This window comes from Cebus imitator, unplaced genomic scaffold (assembly GCF_001604975.1).
Source record: "Cebus imitator isolate Cc_AM_T3 unplaced genomic scaffold, Cebus_imitator-1.0 Scaffold68, whole genome shotgun sequence".
NCBI classification, from domain to species: domain Eukaryota; kingdom Metazoa; phylum Chordata; class Mammalia; order Primates; family Cebidae; genus Cebus; species Cebus imitator.
The window spans coordinates 11,165,667-11,188,011 of record NW_016107383.1 but is presented as its reverse complement, the minus strand read 5'-3'; the positions used below and the strand labels follow the sequence as shown (position 1 = coordinate 11,188,011).

At 36.3% G+C, this 22,345-nt stretch overlaps 1 protein-coding gene across 3 annotated transcripts in view; it reads right to left on the bottom strand.

Moving 5' to 3' along the window:
• The window catches only part of NSMCE2 (NSE2 (MMS21) homolog, SMC5-SMC6 complex SUMO ligase), a 273,303-nt gene that overhangs the window by 161,039 nt on the left and 89,919 nt on the right, over positions 1–22,345 (bottom strand). For all 3 annotated transcript variants that reach the window (XM_017530772.2, XM_017530770.2, XM_017530771.2), the window contains one exon: positions 18,731–18,884. In XM_017530772.2, the coding sequence (XP_017386261.1) occupies positions 18,731–18,884 (154 nt within the window). The remainder of the gene's footprint in view (positions 1–18,730; positions 18,885–22,345) is intronic.

Below are 22,345 nucleotides of genomic sequence, written 5' to 3'. Positions count from 1 at the left end.
AAAAAAAAAAAAAAAAAAAAAATTGATGATATTTAGTCCTCATCCTCAAGGAGCTCTCTTTCAGAAAAAGGCAAAACTAGGAGAGTACAGGAAGAATTCCATAGAGAAAAACATGATTAGCATATATCAGGAAGTAATTATCTATTCTACATGATGTAGCGATAATGACAGTAATGATGAGAATAGGTAACACATAACATTTACTGTGTGCCAAAACACTGTTGCAAAAGAATTTCATATACTAATTCACTGAATCTTCATAACAATCCTATGAAGTAGGTAAATATCATTACATCATTTTAACAGACAGAGGAACTGAAGTATAGAGAGGTTTAGAAACTTATCCTTGATTACAGAACTAGTAAGGGGCTGAACCTAGACTTGATCTCAGAACTTGTGGCTCCAGATTCTAAGCTATGAACTATGGCTGTTCTATAGAGACCTTGAAATAACAAATACTAATCTCAGAACAATATCACCTTACACTTATTTGCACAGGACTTTGCAGTTTACAAAATACTTTCATGTGTTATCTCATTTTCAACTTGTGATCACCCTGTGATGTGTTCTCTTTGGACTGGACATATATTCCAGCTATTAAAATACATGAAATGATAAGAACTATTATAAACTCTCCCAATTTCTTGTCACTGAAAATAACTGAGATAGTAAGAAAGTTTCCCCTAAAGAATTATCTAGAATTCATCACATGGTAGCAATTAAGTTAGACAATATTAATGAAATATCACTGCTTTTAGGAAAGGCAATGATAAACTAGATAAAGGGGTTCATTCATAATGATGTTTTAACAGGGAAAAACTACATTTAATTTACAAAAATGAAAATTACGATTCTTCTTTTACTAATTATATATAGTTACATCAAGCACTTTGGAAGTTGGTATATGTTTAAATATGGTACTATTCAATTAGCATTAAAGAAAACACATTTTAATTGATCCTTCTCCTTCTCAAAATAGTTTAAATACGAGCAACTAAAACAGAAAGTGTGAAAAGCAAATTTACCTGTCAAATTTAGGAAAGGAAATTCCCCAATTATTTCTACCAGTTTAGTCCCTAAACAGACCCAGATATGCTTGTAGAAAGTACCAGTTGACATTACTCAATGGGGGTTTCCTTACTTATCTCAATGTTGTACTTCTTTGTCTGCAGAGATACACATTATTTGTTTCTATTGTTTTTCAATCAATATATGGCTACAGAGTACTATTCAATAAAAACAAAATGTGTGTTTCCCTTATAAAATAACAATTCTTTACTCAATCTTCCAATTAAAGTACACAAATAGCTGATGACAGAAAATCAAGTCAGTCACGGTGGTACACAGCTGTAGTCCCAGCCACTCAGGAGATGAGAGGATCATCTGAGCCCAGGAGTTCAAGACCAGACTGGGCAACACAGCAAGACCCCATCTCTAAATAAAGTTTTTTTGTTTTTTTGTTTTTAAAGAAAAAGAAAAAAGAAAAAAAGACTTGGCACCATTGAAGAGAAAAAAACATTGCTAGCAATCTTCCCAGTGTAATGTTTTCTACAGAGTCAGAGTCTTTCTAGTCATGTTATCGCATGCTCTTTAATACTTGCCACTTGAAAAGACTCTAATTAAATAATTACCTTCTTGGCAAAACAACTCAATTCTAAATTGAGTAGGATTCCTACCTCTCCACTTATTCAAATTCTACCTCTTCTTCAAAGTCTTGTTCAAGACTCATTTTCTATATGAAGCCATTACTCTCTGGTTTCAAAGATGTCACCCTTCTCAGGTGTTAATTATATGAATCACTTATGTTGGCACTCAATCATTTGCTGCCTCCTATTCTTTTTCTAATTCAACAGCACTCACTTGATATTTCTCTCATGCTTTTAATTATAGTTATTTTAAATATCTATTTCCACTAAAAGGACTAGGTCATATCCATCTATGTACTACTTTCGATTAAAGCATAGTCCTTGGTACATTAATAAATTATTCGTTGGGAATAAATTTTACTCATGCTATAAGCATATAAACTTCTTGAAAGTAAGAACTATGACCCATGTTTCTTTTTTTCTATTCCTATACATCTAGCCTAGTGCCAGGCACAAAACAGTCACTTAAAAGATATTTAACAAATAATGTATAGGTAAACGAGCTGTAGTTTTATTGTATTTATGTTACATTCTCTTTTCAAGTTGCTCTAATATCTGAATAAACAAGCATGTCCTTTACCAAACAGATGAATCAGAAAAGTGAGATTACTTCAAATACCTCCTTTTGCAGAGGTAATATACTGAGAAAAGAGGATGAATCACACAAACACACAGACACAGACACAGACACAGAGTCAATGCTGTTTCGGCAGTTAAAAACTGGTATCTGAGTATTCAAAATGAACAAATGAATATGAGTTGATATGGCTGACTGACAATCTGGCCACAATACTTTCTACCACCCTCCCATCATGAAGCAGAGTCTATTCTCCCACCCTTAGAATCTGGGTTGCCTAGTAATTTATTTAACCAAAAGTCTGGCAAAAGTTACACTGTGAGACTTCCAAGCCCAGGGCTCAAGAGCTCTTCAGCTTCGGCTCTAGAGGCTCTAGCCTACCCACTGCCACCATGTGAACAAATCTGAACTCATCTGCTGGAGGCTGCAACTACATGGAGAGTTGAAGCCATTCTAGATGCAGAAGCCCCCAGCCAGTCTGGCAGTGTGAGGAAGCCCCTCTGAACTGGCAGAAGACTCACCCAGCTAAACCCCATCCAAATAACAAAGCTACATAATCACGAGCCAAATAAATGGTTGTTATTTTAAGCCACTATGTTTTGGGGTGGTTTGTTCCACAATAAAAACTAACAGAGCTGGAAACTCATCACCATTTAATTTAAAACTGGACACATAAATGGTGTCACAATACTAATTTCTATTCCATAGCAGTTTTGAACCACAGCCACTGAAAAGCATTCTGTTTAATATTTATATTTAAATACCTTAAAAATCAAAGTATGATTAAATTACAATTTCTAAATAAAAAGTAATTGCTAGCTTTCAGATGAACTGATTTTTAAAAATATCTGTTATCTAATAAATGTATATATCTCATTTCTTATCCCTTTATGTGCTACGAGAATTTTTTTAAACTAAACAATGTGTTTCCTGCTTATAAAATTCAATAGAAGAAGTCAGGTGTGACCTTTACTCTTTAAATATCAATTTCTGGGAGAGGAAAAAGAAGCTATGAAGGAAACTCTTAACCAATACTACCAATGGGGTAGAAGCAGAGGAAAAAAAAATGGTGAATTCTATCCCTCTGGCCCCATAATCTTACTAGGTAATGGAACTTAGTTTTTGAATTTTTGAATATGAAAAGTATGAAAAATTTTATTTAGGACTCAGGGTATGCATCCTTGGTAATAGGATATTCAACTAAAATAAAAACATGATACTAAGAAGACAAAGTTTCTCCCTTTAATGCTTTTTGGCCCATAAGCCCCTTGGTCCCTCTCCCCCCACTGCTTGCTGGCTCTGCCTCTTCTTCTTCTCCTTAGGCTCTCTCTTCCCCTTACAGAGCTCATCTGCTCCTAGAGCTCCAACTGTCACCTGGGAGCAACTGAAAAGCCTTTCTCTCTCATTCTCTTAAGCCATAGTCTTATACTCCACTTTTCACTGCCAACCATTTGTTGAAGATTTATACCAAAATCCAGCACCTTAAATTCAGTATGATTGATATTAATGAAAGTCACCTTTCCCACCTAAAGACCAGCTCTTCCATGAGACAGTCTACTACTACTTTTTAATGGTATCACCATTTTCCCAGTTACCCAAACTAGAAACCTCACGGCCAACTTCAACTCCTTGTTCTCCTAAGTCTACTTTATTTGAAATATGTTGATAAATCCTGTAGATTCTACTTCTACAACACTTCTTGCATTCACTCTCTTCTTTCCAATTAGTCCATGGCAGTTAGGTATATCATCAGCACTTGACTAGACCAATGTAACAAGATCTCTTCCCATACCTGCTTATCCTACATACCACAACCACACTTACTTTCTTAGAGTTCAAATCTAATCAGATGGCTCAGCTAATGAAAAACTTGTAGCCCTCCCCATTACTTATTAATGAAACTATCCTATTCAAGGCAACAAGTAACTCCATCAATCAGTCCCAACCTACCCTTGTAATCTTTTCTCCCGTATACATATGATCTGCTCTAACGGGATTACTTGCTGTTCCTAATGTCCTGTGACTTCTGTTCTATTTCTGCTCATGGTTTACAGTATTTCCTTACCTGGTCATGGTGATCAGAATACATATAAATATTTATACTGCTTTAAAATTTAACAGTATATGATAAAACATTTTCTGAACATCTCATTTTATAGATAATTTTCACAAAGCTCTTGATTGTTGCCCAAGTTGCTTGCTGAACATCACAGAGAACTCTCTGTATATAAAGCATTTACATTTTGGACTATCATATTGAAGTGATTCCCAAAAGCACACTTACCAGGACAATACATTAAAGAGTTTTGGTACACATTTGTATCTTTCAAATTCAACGATTATAATTATCTTAAATTATCATTGTATTATGAAAGCTTAAGCTTGACCATAAGGGTTAGTGCATTTTATTAAGTACAATGCTAGTATTTACAACCTGTAATTCTACCACTCTTTCCTCAACCCTCTATTCCTTCAGGTCCTCCTCCTCCACTCCCCTGCTTCAATCTCCAGCTGCCAGCTGAGGTGATTGCTAGGTCAATGGTAAACAAAGAGTAACAAAAACAAAGAATTGCTAGCTGCTTCTCGAAGCTTGGTATTCCAAAAACATAAGAAGACACTTTCTACTTTTTGAAGGGGGGTCATGGGGGAACTTGTTATTTGAATCAAATGAGTCAGTCAAGAGAGAAGGTTCATGTATTTCAGTCCGTGTGTCTGCTGGCAGGCCCTGTCACCAAAAGCAGTGGATACAGAACATTTTACTGATGGTTAGGGAACAGTAGAATGCATGCCAAATATTAGATGAGTTGAATATCTCAGTTTGGGGTTCCATTTAGTACAGTATTTAAATGAAACAATTAAGATATTTCAAAGCTACCATAAAATTTGCCCCAAATCCCTTTTCTTGCCAAGCACCTACTAATTTCCCTAATTTTTCTAATTAGATATTCCTCTTCATATGAAAGCTTCTTTAAAGGTCTTGCATTGTAGACATGCACTTGCCCTACCTTAGGGAAGACTCCCTGAAGTCAGTGATGTCTGCATTGAGGCAGAAGGAGGGACTTGCCTTAACCAAGGGAAGAGAAAGAGGGGTGGAATAGTCCATGAAGAGATCAGCAAGAGTGAACCTCTAGAGGTGAAGAGAACACAGTACTTTCTAGGAATGGTAAGAACACAGTACTTTCCAGGACTACTATGTGTCAAAGTATTTGTCATGAAATATTTGTCCCATGGGGAAAAAAAGGTCCCCTGAACTAAGTTACAACCCCTTTCTATAGTCCTTCACTTATTTCTCAAATATACACTAAGCACTGGTTCCATGACAGGTACTGTTGTAGACACAAGGGATTATTTCTAGGAATCAAAGGGCTAGAGAGAAGAGTGGTGAGAAAGTGAAATAGGAGCCTGGAGCCAGAAGGGTCGAAGGGAGCCATGGAAAGCCCATGCCCTACTTGACTCCTGCCAACTTCCTGTGAGCACGCATGACCAGACGCTGTGGAATGGTCACTCTGGTAGAAACTGGCAGGATCGAGTCTACAGCTGGGAGCATGTAGGAGGCTGACAGTAAGATCAGAATTGGAGCAGCGATAGCAGTGGGGGCAGAAAGAAACGGAGAGGGACTGGTAGGGATTTTTAGGAAGGGGACTAGACTTTTAGGAATGGGTTAGACAGCATATCTTATTGAATGGCATAATTCTTACCCATCGCTGCAGTAGGAATTTTTTGCTTTTGGTAAACGTAAAATAAAACCCCGTGCTCTAAAGCATTAGGAAAATATACATAAACAAGCTACTACTATATTTTCTTGACTCCATACCACTATCAAATATAAGAAGTATGGTCAACTTAATACTTTGTGTAGGGGGAAAAATTAACGCTTCCACATAAAGGAAAGATGGAGGTTGTTAAGGCTGATGATTGGAGGAAGAAATTAAAAGTTCTTGAGTCTAATTTTAAGTTTCCTACTTTAGGCAACGGAAGTGAAGTTAAAGTATAGTGTCCCTTAGGGAAAGAGAAAGGAAGTACCTTCTATAAGGAAGGACCCAATGGTCAAACTGGGTAAGGAAGGTTGTCAGGAAGTCTGAGAACATCTCCGGCTAACTGGCAGCCACGCTTTGTAGTTAAGAGTGCAGTTGTTGCTCAAGTCCGCCAAGGTAACCTTTGCAAAAAGGGTCTGGCCCTATCTTTTATTCCCAGGACTACTATGTGTCAAAGTATTTGTCATGCAATATGTGTCCCATGGGGAAAAAAGGTCCCATGAACTAAGTTATAACCCCCTTCTATAGTCCTTCGCTTATTTCTCAAATATACACTACGCACTGGTTCCGTGACAGGTACTGTTGTAGACACAAGGGATATAGCAGATGAAGGCAGACAAGCATCTGTTCTCACTGCAGTGGCATTCTAACCAAATGTAAATTACATGGTAAGGACTAAGGAATCCCATAGGAAAGCAAACTGACTAAAACATCTAACCCTGATTACTTTTTAAAATTCTTTTTCTCCTACGTTCAAGGTATCAAGTTATATTTTATTTTTAAAATAACCTATGTTTACTTTGGAAAACCCTACTAAAAACCTTTCATGAACCCCTACCCTACTCTCTATCTTCTAGAGATTTTGCATGTTAAAGTTCTAGGACCTTGTAATCTCAAGAGACCAGTCTTTTCTTCTCATCGCCAAGACATCAGTTACGTACTTACATTCCTAGTGACTAGCTGTGCTCTGAATATAGTAGGGGCCTACTCACTAAAATATTGATAATGGGAGAAGTTATGCGCACATGGGGTATATGGGAAATCTCTGTACCTTATGTTCAATTTTGCTATGAACTTAAAACTGCTCTTAAAAAAGAGTCTATTAACAGTAATTATTGTCTATTAACATTTACAAGGTGGGGGAAGGATGAAGCATGGGCTGTATGCATCTCAAGGACCTATGGGCTGGCTGTGGAGTCATGTGGCTTATTTCTCAGTAAAAGCTTCTCCCTAGGAAGCCATTTCTGCCTCTACTTTTCTCTTTCTAGATCTTAGTTATGCAAGGTCCATGGATATAATGCAGCCTATAATGTGGCAAATAGATTGACATGAGATGAGGGCACTAAAAAAAATTATCTATATATACACACAGACACACACACAACATTTACAGAAAGTCATCAGGTGATTTTTTTTTAAAGGCTAACTAAACAACTGAGCTCAAACAGCAGAGACAATTTTTTTCAAGTTAAATCTATGTATACCTAAAAAGAATCCCTAGTATATTACAGGCCCACAGGCACGTAGTGATAGCTGCAGCTCCATTACATTTGCTTATAATGAATATTCATATTTTCATCAGAGCATAGAATGGTTCATTGTGAATAGAGCAATTCCTGACACTTCAGTTTCTGTCTTTCTATCAAGAAAAGATTGCCAAAACCAATATTGTACTGAAAAATGATTTTTACTTTATCAACATTTTTTGTTCCCACCCTTGCCAATTACAGAGCATTCCTTAACTAGATAGTCTAGCAACATTTTATCCTTCATTAAAATCTTAACCACATTAACAAAATTACTAAAACATTATTTGCTCCTTTACACTTAAGAATTCATGCCAATTGATAACTTTAAATGTTTATCTTTACACAATTTAAGTATACGTATAAATGAAAATTAAAGTAAATGCCTCTAAAAAGTTCAAAAATATCAGGTAAGTAATATTTGGGGAGTATATGACATTTCATAAAATACTTTTCACATATAATATTTGATTTAACCCATAAACAACTCTGTGGATTAGTTAGCATTATTATATTACCATGCTTTACATAAAAATATAATTTCATTGATGTGCTTTAAAAACTATAAACTACTACTTGGTTGTGCCTTTAACAGAACTTACATTTTCTCATTTCAGATTCCAGTGTCTTTCCATGGCTTAGACAGTCTCTATCCGTAACACTGTTGTCAGCATATGTAGGTGACTAAATAAATGAGTTTAAAAAGTTTTCCAGGGCTGGGTGTGGTGGCTCACGCCTGCGATCCCAGCACTTTGGGAGGCTAAGGCAGGAGGGTCACATGAGGTGAGGAGTTCAGGACCAGCAGCCTGGCCAACACGATGAAACCCCATCTCTACTAAAAATACAAAAATTAGCTTGGTGTGGTAGTAGGCACCTGTAATTTCAGCTACTTGGGAGGCAGGAGAATTGCTTGAACCCAGGAATCAAAGGTTGCAGTGAGCCAAGATTGTGCCACTGCACTCCAGCCTGGGTGACAGAACGAGACTCCATTTCAAAAAAAAAAAGTTTTCCAGGAAAAAGAATGTAATGACTAATATAAATTTTAACAAATACAAAGCAAATAATAATGAAAGACAGTACTTGAGCGTAACACAAATATCATGATTAAGACTACCAATAAATAGACATCTTTGTTTTAGAGTTATAAAGAAACATATTTCCACCAAAATACTGTAAAGTGAGTTGATGCTAAGTGCCAGAATGTAAGCTCCACGAGCACAGAGACTTGAAAATTTTGTTTACTGCCATATTCCCAGCTTTTTCAATGAACATCTGTTGAATGAATGAATGCTAAGTACAGCATGGAGTTTTAAAATCAGGCTCTGAGACACAGGTAAATGAAGTTAGTTTATGTGCAAAACCAGAACACCAAGTACAATTTAATTCACTAGGTAATTACTAAGTAACATATATGTATGTGCTTATGACTATGCTAAGATATGTTTGTATAGATCCTCCCTTTTAAATAATAAGCTGCATTAGATCTGGAATTGGTGTCAGATTTATATCCTTTAGAGTGCCTAGTAAGCAACTTTTAGCAGATTATTTTCAACCCTGATGGTACATTAGCATTTCCCCGAGAATGTTAAAAAAAAAAAAAAATGCCTGTGGGCCTACTACCGGACACAAACTAAATTTGAATTACCGGAGTAGAGACTGAACCAACAACGCATCTCCATACAAGTAGCTCTGAATTTCTATATGCAGTTTTTTCCTATATAATTGCTACCATATAGATATACAATTCGATTATAGCTGCTTTATAAAGCCAAATTATAATATTAATACATTTCATCTGACCTCAAAATTTCAGAATGGTTAATGAGTAAACCATGTCTACTCGCTATACATACGATAACACACCACACACGAAGCTGCCAAAATTCTAAAGTTTCTTTCCAAAAAAAACAAACATAAACATATTTTAAAAATGAAGTAGAAATAGAAAGAAATGCTTAATAACTTTGCCTGAAACTTCCAGTATATCTAACAAATATAGCACTTAAATCATTCCAACTTCAGGAATTATAACTTGACAAGATAATTAAGTATAATGTAACGTCATCTCTGGGACACTTAAGACTTGGTGTTCCTATTCCCGATTCAGGCTACTTTCTGAGCATGGATGGCTTCATACTCTCTCAAAATAAGTCACAATGAAACACCCATAGCTCACAGTTTGTGTTTAAACTTGCAGCTGACTCATTTGTCCCTTGATAACTGAACCTTTCTTTACTAACTTTAATTATAGCTGTCTCTCATTCTAAAACTTCCCCTTTCCTTGTGAATGTATTTGCTATCCTTGTGGCCTCCTGACTGTGAGACACTGGGTAAATATGTCACCTCCAAGATTCTTATTATATGGTGTTCAGCCTGCTAAAAACAGAACTTGTACTTTTCATGCATTCCTTTCCTGCATGTGGATGTTGTAAAGATTACGTGAGATGATGTATGTGCAAGAGATTACTGTTGTTATGTTTGAAATAAATTTCATGGAATTTGTTCTAAACTTGGGATGCCATAAATATCCTACTCCTCTCTGCCATAACACACCAACTGCTCACACCAGAAACATCACTCTTAAGCACTATATTCTAAATAAATTGCCGAAACCATGGGATCTGGCAAAGAAGGACTGCTATGTAATGTCTGGTATCGTTCCTACTCCCTAATCTCTAAATGAAAGTGACCAAAAAAGATTCTCTCTCAGCTAGATGAAATGGATTCCTGTAGCGTCATCAAAGTACATCAATGCAGTTCTATGATCTAGAAGATCCAAACAGGTGATTCACTCTTCAAGAGTCCTATTAGAAGTCATTTTTTTTTCAATAAATGAATGATATGCTTGAATTGAGAGAAAGAAAAACACATGAAAGTGTTTTCAAGAGTTGATGTGGTACAGGGGAAAGAACATGGGCTTTGGTGTCACCTAAACCTGGGTATGAATTTCAGCATCAGGATTTTAAGCAAGTTATATTACATCTCTTTGCTTATTTTCCAATCTATAAAATAGATACAGACATCTTACAGAGATGAGAAAAATAAATAATAATGCACATAAAGTCTCCAAGTACTATAGCCCACATAGGTAAACACTCAAACAATGTTGGCTGTTATTCATTAATTCCACAGGCACTCACTGAGTAGGTACTAGGCATTATAGAAAGCTTGCCTATGACCCGTATTGTAAATATCTTCCAAAAGGAATAGGGCAAACCTAAGACAAATGCAAAGTAGATGAGTGTCTTTATTGTAAAACATAAAGGACATGTAGAAAAGTTAATTTCTCACTACAAAATAACTCCTGGACAGCTTAATGACCTGATTAAAACTCCACCACTATGGAATCAATCCTTTAATTTGAATTAATCTTTTTCTTAATCATTTATTTGGTCTCCCAAATCGCCTAAAAAGTAACAGCTTTACAAAAGAGAAGAAGTGGAGTAGCTATCCTTCTCTCCAATGTTTTCTCTTCATCCCTGGCATCGTCTGTCTTCTGGTTCTACTGTTCACTAGCTCTGTAGTCTTGGGGATGTCACTTTACCTCTTTGAGGCCGCTTCATCATTAAGATGGGGATGATACTCTTTAGCTGCAATGATGTAAGTCAAGATTTATGGAAAAGAGAAAACGTACAGGACGGGAGGCACAAAGAAAGCAGAAGGGAGGAAAGAGACACACAGAAAAGACAGACACTGACTCAGAGAGGAGGAAAGAGGAGAGAGGCAAATACTCAATAAAAAATTTGTTTAGGGCAGAAATTTCACTCAATGAACATAAGCTCTCAGGCCACAGATACAATCCAGCCTGAAAAGGTCCACTTTGGTTGTGACATTTAAGGTTTTCAGCATTTCCCAACAATTAACAGTTACTCAGCACGTGAATGGCAACGGCTTCATCAACATCTTTAAGGAAAAAATGAAGACCCACTGAGAGTCACAGAGAAGGTAAAACCATAGAAAAGCCAGCAAACTTCATAAATTGGTTTAAATGTTATAAGCAGTCATACTTAAGTGACTTAAGCCATACTCCATGATATTAAAAACTGTTTATTGCTATATATACTATACATATGTACCAACATATCATTGTAAAGGGTTATATACACGAAATTATGTATTTATTTTTGTTGAGCAATTTAAGGTATTTTCAAAGACAATATAAACTTTTAAACTTTTCAGATATCAACCCTACAAATGCTTATTTTTGTTCTCTATTTATTCTCTTCCTTACTGATGATGTATTGAAGGGAAAAGGATTTTTATCATCAGACTGCCTTAACTAGGTTCTGAGCCTCTTTTTCTAGGCAGCTTATCTGATCAATTGAATGAATCTGTTCTACAAATATTAACTGAGCTCCTACTATATGAGAAACAAAAAGAACACAGAGATTAATAAGAAATTATTCCTGCCTTACACAGTCTTGGGCTTTGGTTCATAGCAGGCCAGCAATTCACATCATTTGTGAAGTTGGATAGACAGTTGTACCTTATGACAAAGCAAGAAATTTGTAGGTTGAATAGTATCAGAACGAAGGCAAGTTGGTCAACTTTTTGCCCAGTTTAAATGCACTCAATATATTTCTAGGCAAAGACAAACAATTTCCCTGTTGGCACTACCTTTATTTACTTCTCATCTGTCTCTTTCCCAGTTTTAAAACTCACACATACCTTTCCAATCACTAGTCTTCCCTAGAACCACTCTATTCACCTGTATCTGGATGAGGGGGCTCCCATACCTGGCCCCCATCACAAAACCCCCACCTACTTTTTCAATAGGACCCAACAGGTTTCTAAAATATACATTCCCAAATGAAGTAAACTGCACATTTTGGCCTTAGTTTGCAGAATCTTGAAAGCAAAACCATCCACTCTTTTGAAGAAATCACAAATTAAGAGTAAACTGAACGACTACTGTCTCTCATTGAAGTGCCTAATAAGGCACTAAAAAATGATATTATTAAAAGGTAAAATCAAAGGCTACAAACTGATAGTTTTATCTGAACAGTGTTCCAAAAATCTAGTAACTTAGATTTCTGAGTTTTCTAAAAGAACCAGAAGATCTGGCAACACTGGATCCACACCCACTCACAGCAACAATAGGCTGGCATGGGTGACAGGTGTCTTCCTTCAGTAGCACAGAAGCTCTCAAGCACATGATGGTTTTCCTGAAGGTTCCTGTGACCATCAGGGGCCTGTGCTATGGTAATACTACACTGTGCCTAGGTCTCATGCTGGAGTTCAAGGAATACAGCGGTAAGCAAAACATAAAAACCCTTACCCTTGTGCAACTATACTGTGGTTTTGAATAGATGGTGAACGAGATGGAAAAGCCGCCAACTAAAAATAGTAAAGTGAAGGTGTTCTAATGTTCCTGAGAAGGAACTCCTTACTCAATGGTATCCTTGAGGGAATCCTTTTGTAAAGTGAATGTCTCCTCCCTCTTCTTATCAGTTTTGAGATCTAGATTAGTGTGCTTAAAGTGAATCCATATTAATTGCCAGATTACAGTGTCAATTCCTATGTCTCCATATGTCTGATACAAATATCACTGTCACTCAAAATGATTTATAAGCTTCATTCATAGACGCAATTATCTCCATACCATATATTCTATATATAACAGTGACCTAAATATACTGTCTAATTTTGTCTAAATTTGTGGTGAAGCTTTTCAGATTAGCATTTTTTCATTAAAAGATATGTTCTCCTTTATGCTTAGAATTTAAATGTACTAACAAAATTATATTGCACATTAAATTAATACAAAAAATTTCAGATTCATAGCCAATTCTATTTTTGACCATAAAGCAATGCCCTTATATTTGAAAAGTTTCTAAATCTCAGTCTTAGACACTTTCCAAATATAAGGGCTTTGTCAACTGCCCTCGATTTCTGCCTTTGCTGATGTACACTAAAATCTACAATGCCTGCTAGTCACATAACAGGTAAAAATAAAAGATGCCAGAAAGATTGCTTGATGACTTGAAAAAGTGTCTATACAGAGGAGTTCACACAGTCTAATTAAGTTCTCCTAAAATTGCAAGAAACCGTGAGCTGTAATAGTGAAGACACTTTAAGGCAAGGAGAATAGGAAATTATCCATATTGTTTAGCTAATTAAAATTATTTCATCCAAGAAAGTCTGGTTATGTCTGCCTTAAACCAAATCATATTGTTTCATTTCACAACTTGGGTTAGCAAGAATATGATTACTGTTTAAGAAATTCTTCTCTGTGAAATTGTTCCCTAACTCAGTTATCACCACCATCATTATCCTAGGCCTCTTGTTTAGAAGTATAGACGTTATCTTCAGTCAATCTTGATTTTGTATGACTCCAGGAATTAGAAGTATCTAAAATGAGTGGTATCTGAAGGGAGATCAGGCTATTAAGTGACTAAAATCCAGGTCTTCTGGCTGCTAAGCCATATTCTTTACATTATGCTGTACTAGCTCTTCCGCAATAACTTAAATCTAAGGCTTTTAAAACTAGCAGAGTCAGTATCTCATTTAATCTTGAGATGTAAGCTGAGGCAGACGTAATTATTTCTAACACACAGGACACTGGGTATCTAAGGGACAAAATTCTTTGTTCAAAGATGTTATATCTAATGCCTAGTAATATGTATAAGACATAACTATTGGGAAAATTATTGTGTATAACTGAAATATACTACATTTAGAGTAATGATATCTTTAAATGAGTGTAGTGTATCTGTCAGGTTTGTATTCTGGGAATGGTAAATACTAGACATCTGTACTGCCCTCTCCTTTCCCACTGTTATCTTTTAGCACATTCTTTCCTACTGGAGCTGAACTCAGCCTCAGAGTCTTTCTGAACTTACTGCTTCAGAGAGCCCCTATCAGTTGACTGGCACAGTACTCCTGTTTTGACTCTCCTCACTTAGGTCCACATTGTATAACATTTGTTTCTGATGTTTTTCTTTGCTATTTGTTATTAATGGTTCTCTATTATATCATGTTTGTATACACTGTCTTCTGCATGTACAGATTCCTGCTCTTTGCTTTTTATTTATTTCAGAGCCTCAACTGTAGTAATTCATACACAGTGAATCCTCAAAGTATTCTGAATATACCTGAGACAAACGGATGGTATTTAGGGATAAATCTAAAATTAAAAAAACAAAAACTGCCGTTATTTCCCAATATAATTTAGATCAAGGGTCAGTAGACATTCACTGTAAAAAGCCAGACAATAAATACAATAAGCTTTGCTAACCAGATGATCTGTGACGCACCCACTCAACCCCGCCATGACAGTGTGATAGTACCCACAGAAAATATGTAAACAGGTGAGTATGCCTGCGTTTCAATGAAACTATTTATGGACACTGAAATAGAATTTTCATGTCACCAAATATTATTCCTCTTTTGATTTTTTTCTTCCAACAATTAAAAATATATAAAAACCATTGTTAGCTTGCAGGCCATAGAAAATTAGGAGGCAGGCTAAATTTGGTCCACAGCCCAGTTTACCAATCCCTGGCCTAGATCTAGAATTATCAAAGTGAGAGCTTCTGGTAGTCTGCAAGATCTTTTCAGCAAGTTAAATTACCAATGTGTGAGACAAGATTTTCTTTGTGTACATCAACAAAATAGATACGAATATGAGGATCTAGCTGTCTTCTATTAAACAAGCCAGAAATTGAAGAGACTGGCAAAAAATGTAAACAATGCTACTCTTCTCAATAATTTTTCTTGTATGTTTGTAAAACATAAAGTGGTATTTCATATCAGATACGGTTTACGTTAACATGCAATAATACACTTGTTATTTTTAATATGTTAATACTTTAAAAATTCTTCAGTTTTGATTTCTAATATGATAAATGACAGCTGATACAACCAGTAAACAAAAGCTCTCTGGGGGCTCTCAGTAAATTTTAAGAACATGACCACACATGGTGGCTCACACCTGTAATCCCAGCACTTTGGGAGGCCAAGGCAGGGGGATAACCTGAGGTCAGGAGTTCAAGACCAGCTTGGCCAACATGGTGAAACCCCGTATCTACTAAAAATACAAAAATTAGCTGGGTGTGGGGCGTGCACCTGCAATCCCAGCTACTTGGGAGACTGAGGCAGGATAACTGCTTGAACCTGGGAGGTGAAGGTTGCAGTGAGCCAGGATTGCACCACCGCACTCCGGCTTGGGCAACAGGGCAGGACTCTGTCTCAAAAAAAACAAAAAAACAATTTAAGAATGTAAAGGGAGCATAAGACCAAAAAGCGTGAGAACCAGCTGCTGAGCCACAGCGAGCTTAACTTACAGCTGGTGCACTGCCAGCAGAGTGTACCTAGGCCTGCCCATGAGACAAAGCCACCTGGGAGACAACTTCATTGCATCTCCATCTTGGCCTTTCCCTACCTAAAAGATTCCTGGCATTTCTCTGATTAGATCCTGATTGGTCAAATGTAATCCCATGCATTTATGTTCTTACATAATAAAATTACTGAAAATATGGTGGTTATTTTCATAAAAGAACCCTTTGGATCTATGTAGACCATAAAAGCACTTTCGCCTTTACTCTGTCAAAACAGGCAATTATAAGCAAGTCTCTCTCCCTGACCTTATTTTCTAATCTTTAAAAACAAAAAAATTATTATTGCTATTCCCTGCCGCCAGCACATATCTCAAAATAGATTCATTAGCTCATTTATATATCATTGTGTACCTTTGACCTGGCTACACAAATATTGTGGGAGCCTAGTCCTAATTAGAACCCACACAGCAGTGTTAAATCTAAAGAAAGAAAATCCACTGGACATGATACAAGTTCAATTAACAGTCAATTAATGTTGCACTAAAATTACATTTTACAAGTAAGGCATACAGATCTTATAGAGTATTTTTAAAAGTATTAATATTTTGCTTGTTCTGTCATTTGAAATCTATAAACTTTTTAAAATAAAATTCTAGGGGAAATTTTTATTTTAATTATTTTAGGGGAAAGTTATTTTAATTCCAGTGTTACAATATACAGGGAAACCTTATATAAGGAAGTATTTCTTTCAATATAAATACACACAAGGTTTGACTGTCTATACAAATAATGTGTACTGGTGGCCTGAGGAAACATTTTCTTCCCCCCACCCCCATTTTAGAGATATTTAAGAAATAATAGCTACGATTTCAACATGTATCATTTTCTTGAACTAAATATTTTTAATTAGAAAGTGTTTCTCCTTGAGTATATGATTCTAAAATTCTTCATCGTTTACCTTATGGAATAATAACTTTGTGAACAAGAACAAAAGGAGAAAATTAATATTTTTGAATATTTGTCCTTCAACCAGTATTGCAAAATTTCTTAAAAATCAGAAATCATGATTGGATGCTAAGTCTGCCACAATTTATGAATACTGGCTCCAAACAGTCAAATAAAATACATTTGGCTACTTAGACCAACACCAAAACTGAAATTCACTTTGAAAAATTACACATATTTATTTGACAGAAAACTTTTGCATTTAATAAATAAATATTAATAACTGATACATACATTAGTTCAAAATATTTTCACTAAGCACCATATAGAATAGTTCCTAGCCCTTTCACTGAGAACGCCTTTGAAAAAAATGCCTAAACAATCAGTTTACTTAGGTTTTTAATCAAGAAATCTAAAACTGCCAATCAGAGTTTCTAATTACCATGAGATGACCAGGGAAACAACCTGGAGGTCATATAATGTGAGCTTTTAACAGCTTTGTTTAACCTGTACATCCCAACCGAGGGAATTTGTTGGCCTCAGGCTGGTAATCGCAGGTCCATGTGCCAGATACTACACACACACACACACACACACACACACACACACACACACACGTCACTGAGTAATAAGTATCACAGATAAGAGATAAAGATTATATGGCCCATGTATATTTAAGGGGAATAATGTCCAGTTCTCATGGCTATACAATTAATTGACTAGCATCTTTAAGATCAGAAAGCCACCGGCAAATTATTATCTCTTTGGGGTATTAGTAATCATTTCAGGGAATAGTGAAAAGTACATTAGAAGGATGTTGGGAGCTGTGATATTCAAAGAAGAACAAAAAATAGACTTAAAATTTGGGGAAAATGCTTACTGGTTAAATCTACAGTAAAAACAAAAGTCTCATCATGATTGCAAAACATTCCAAATTGTGAAACTTATTTGTACAATAGACAAAAGTGAAGCAGCTTCCTCAGTCATGTTTTGAGATCTCAGCATCAATTTCAAGAAAATGCTTATATTTAAAAGAAAGCCTATTTCAAAATGCGAATCCCTACATTAAGCACATATAAGGACATGAAGTAAATTTATGTATCCTATCATACAACATTCCTGCTCAGTGTGTAAACGAAGGTGATGGGAGACTAAAGTTAGAAAAGGGAAAAAGCTGTTTGCTTCACTACTCAATTCTTTAAGAAATACAAGAGTCTCAATCCTAAAAGAAGCAAAGACTGTAGGACTAAATAGCTACTATGTAATGTGAAAAAATCAATTTACATAAAATTGGTATGTGGACCACATGGAAGAACGAGAAAAGAAAGGGCATATGTGCTTTACTGTGCAGAAAAGATAACATTATTTCTGGTAAATACTGTTTAAAAAATTTTTTGTATACCAAAAAATTAAATTCCTGCTCCAATTTTTAAGTCAAAATTATGTCCACTAGAAAACCTGAATGTAATAGTTTATTAAGAAGGCAACAAATTTTAAAATCACATGGAATTTACACTACTACAATGCTAAAATGGATCAAGGAGATTTTGGTCCATAGTTGAGAAGACAAAAGTGGTCTTCTGAGAAAACACAGCTAATATTACTCCAAAGCAGCACAACCAGAATCAAAGTATGGTTATTTTAAAGCTTGGCACAGCAGTTTAAAACTTGAAAACTACCACTGTTATTTAAATAAAATAGTTTTCAGTTTTATTTTGTTTTCCCAATTCCCCTCCCCAGCAATGGGACAAATACATAAACCCAGCTGCTGGGAAATTTTCAAGAGCACTTTGTGGAAACTGTTGGCTTTCAGAAATGGACAGGCTGTTTTGAACCAAAAATTAGACGAAATACAGAATTACAACAACACTAAAAAGCAACTTAGAAAGAGGATCAAGCCAAGCAGATAAGCAAACTTTATAAAATCAGTTTTCTGGAGCTGTTCATCAAGTCAGTTCCCTAATTTCAAAAAGCCGAACCAAAGCAAAGCATGTTGACTTACATTGCTTCTTTAGTTCTTTCAGCTGTTGTTTAAACTGTACAAATTTTTCATTATTTTGAAAGTCTGCATCAGAATTCTTGTTCTGTAAGGCCAAAAATTTCTTCTCCACCAATAATTTTAAATCTGGTATTTTTTCTGGGCGTTCTTCTTTTACCTAAGGGAGACAACAAAATTACCTGAGTTAAATGCTAACAATAATAGTGTTAACAAAGTTTTGCAACATTGTTTTTATCTTAGATAATTCAAAGCAAAAGATAGTGAGGCTGAAAACAATCTCTTGAACAAAGCACCAAAGAGGTTGGGACATGTTCTAGGACAGACTGCTGGCAAATACTGAAGGGAATCATTCATGCCAACTTGCCAACTACTCATTCTATTTTTGCTTCCTTAAGCTGGTGGCCCTTCACTGATCCTACTAACTTGTTTTTGTTTTGAGATGGAGTATTGCTTTTGTTGCCCAAGCTGGAGTGCAATGGCATGATCTCAGTTCCCCGCAAACTCCACCTCTGAGTTCAAGCTATTCTCCTGCCTCAGCCTCCCGAATAGCTGGGAGTACAGGTACGCACCACCACACCCAGCTAATTTTGTATTTTTAGTAGAGATGGAGTTTCACCATGTTGACCAGGCTGGTCTTGAACTCCTGACCTCAGGTGATCCGCCTGCCTCAGCCTCCCAAAGTATTAGGATTACAAACGTGAGCCACCGCACCTGGCCTAATCCTACTAACTTGTGGTCTTCTGGTAACTACCAGGGAAAATCACAAATGTGGCAACTTCACCAGACCTGAGCATCAGCACCCAGGTCTGCTGAGTCCTCTTTCACACTCACCAGTGGTTATTTCAACCTTCATGCTCAACAATCCTTTTTTTGGCCCTCCACCCAAGCAAGTGAGAGTCACTTCTACTTTACAAAAGTGGCTGGGGCTTTAACCTTGACTTTCCCTACTGTCCTGTCATGCCGAGGAGTAAGTGCCCTCCGGTTCTGTTCAAGGTTAAATTATCAACTCATGTTCTTCTCTGCCCCCAAAATTATAAAATTATTTCTTAATATTATAAATTTTCAAATATGCAGAAAAGTTGAAGTATATTGTGAAGACTCATTCATCTACTTCCTAGATGCCACGATTAACATTTTGCTCTGTGTATGTTATCACATATCTATCCATCTATCCATGTATCTCTCTATCCATTCTCAACCCTGTTCTTAATCACATCTTCTTCATCTCCTTTACAATGAACTTTCCTCTCTACAGCCTCTTTCCCCACGAACCTTTACAGAGGCTCTTCACACCCATACTTTAAAACAAACAATCTCTTATCATCCTGGCTCCCTGCTCCCGGTTATTTTCTGTTCATATTCCACTTCCTTGGGGGGAAAAAGGAGCCACCCTTTCCACTTTCTCATCCTCCAGCTTTAGCCACTATAGTCAAGCTGCTCCCCACCACTTCGCTGCAGCTGCTCTGCATCAGGCCTTCATAATTGCTCCCTTTCATCACTGGCCCTTTCCTGATGTTCCTGCTGCCAAGCAAAACTCACCTATTGTGCCCTCATACACTTAAGACAGACCTCTACCACCACTCCAGTAATATTTGATTGCTTATTTTTATGCCTCTTTCTCCTAACAAAGTGTAAACTCCTTGAAAGATGTCTGATTTATCACAGTATTACCAGTGCCCAGCACAAAATAGGAAGTACTCAACATGTATTTCAAATAAGTTAATCTTATTAGTTCCAAATATACTTACACACTAAAAGCCACAATTTACTGGCTGCCATTATTATTAGAACACAGTACAATTTCCAGGCTGGAAGACAGAATAGAGATAATCTAATCTTAATCTCCTCCACCCAGTTTCACAAATAAATAAAATGATTTAGAAAGAAGTCAAATGACTTATCTTCTATATCCAACTAGTCAGATGTAATGCAAAGACTACAAGTTAGATACAGAAAATTCCAGATTTTGGTTAGAGTCAGTGGGATATATTTCTAATCTCTCTGAATCTGAGTTATCAATGCATATGAAGTCAAAAGATTATCTGCAAAGTATCTGCTTTAACTTTTGCCATAGAGGAAAAAAATATAATCTTCTTTTGCTTAATTGCTATGCATTTTGATTACTAAACAGAAAATGAGAATTAAGCATGAAACCAAAATGTCTAAAATTTATATTTATAGTAGAGTGTAGGAACTGACTGCCTTCTTGTATTGCTAACCCCCAAGTGCTGGATTCACCATTAAAGAGAGTTGTAGAAACATGGAGAGGCTTTAATGACAAGTGCTATATGTGATTAAGGATTTAACAGAAGTTCTGTAAGGCTAAATAATAAAACTCAATTTGGAAAAAAGAAGATAGAACGGCAATTTAATTATGTCTAATATCTCAAGAATAAGAGCTACTGGCCAGGCGCACTGGCTCATACCTGTAATCCCAGGACTTGGGAGGCCCAGGCAGGTGGATCATGAGGTCAAGAGAGTAAGACCATTCTGGCCAATAGGGTAAAACCCCATCTCTACTAAAAATACAAAAATTAGCTGGGTGTGGTGGCATGTGCCTTTAGTCCCAGCTACTCGGGAGGCTGAGGCAGGAGAATCGCTTGAAGAGGCGGAGGTTGCAGCAAGCCAAGACTGCGCCACCGCACTCCGGCCTGGCAGCAGAGCAAGGCTCTGTCTCAANAAAAAAAAAAAAAAAAAAAAAAAAAAAAAAAAAAAAAAAAAAAAAAAAAAGAGCTAGTATACATGTGACTAACTATCCTCTACCTCTACATAACAGAACAAGATGCGAGAAGTTCAAAATCATAGAATGAAGAATTGAGAGTAGACCTAGAAAATAAATTGCTGGTTCTTAGCAAGGATTATAGGCTGTCTTTCTGGATTTATGAAATAAAATGGACTCACATCGACCCAAGATATTAACGGTAACATAGGAAGGCATTCAGGTGAGCCTTGTCAAGGTGTAATCTGTCTGAAATTATTACGTAATCTGGGATGATCTAAGCAGATACGTAAAATCTGAGTGTTGTTTTCCAACAAAGTCTCTAACACAGTCAACCTACTTAACTCCCACAGTTCCACTACAACCACTGCTGAGGAGGTGAAGACTGAGTAGGGGGTGCGGGCAGTCAGGATGGAGGGGAGAGGCATTTTGAGGTCCGACAACATGACAACCTGAAATATGATAGAAAAAGCTGAATATACCACATTTTTAGTGATTCACTGTGTTTTTCCCCCAAAATCAGAACCTTTAGAAAACTGCTGTTTTTCTAAACAGCAGTTTAGAAAAGTGCACATAAATTCACTGCTGCAAATGTCTTCTCTGCAGGTTTGATGCTACAGTCTGCAGGGCCATTCACTGCAAAGAAATCTTACTGTATTCTAGCTATCAAAATGAAATTTAAAAAAAAATTCAACTCAGTATCTGTTTAAATCAGTAAAATAAATGGGCACTATTTTTTTTTAATGATTTCTTGCTTTGTTTGAATATCTAAGAGACATAGATTATTGAGAGGAAAAAAATTGAATGGCTGATTATGTAGTATGAAAAAGATGAAGACGACTCTCTTTTCCTAAGAGAATTTTTTTTTTTTTTTTTAATTAAAGAGACAGGGTCAGGCT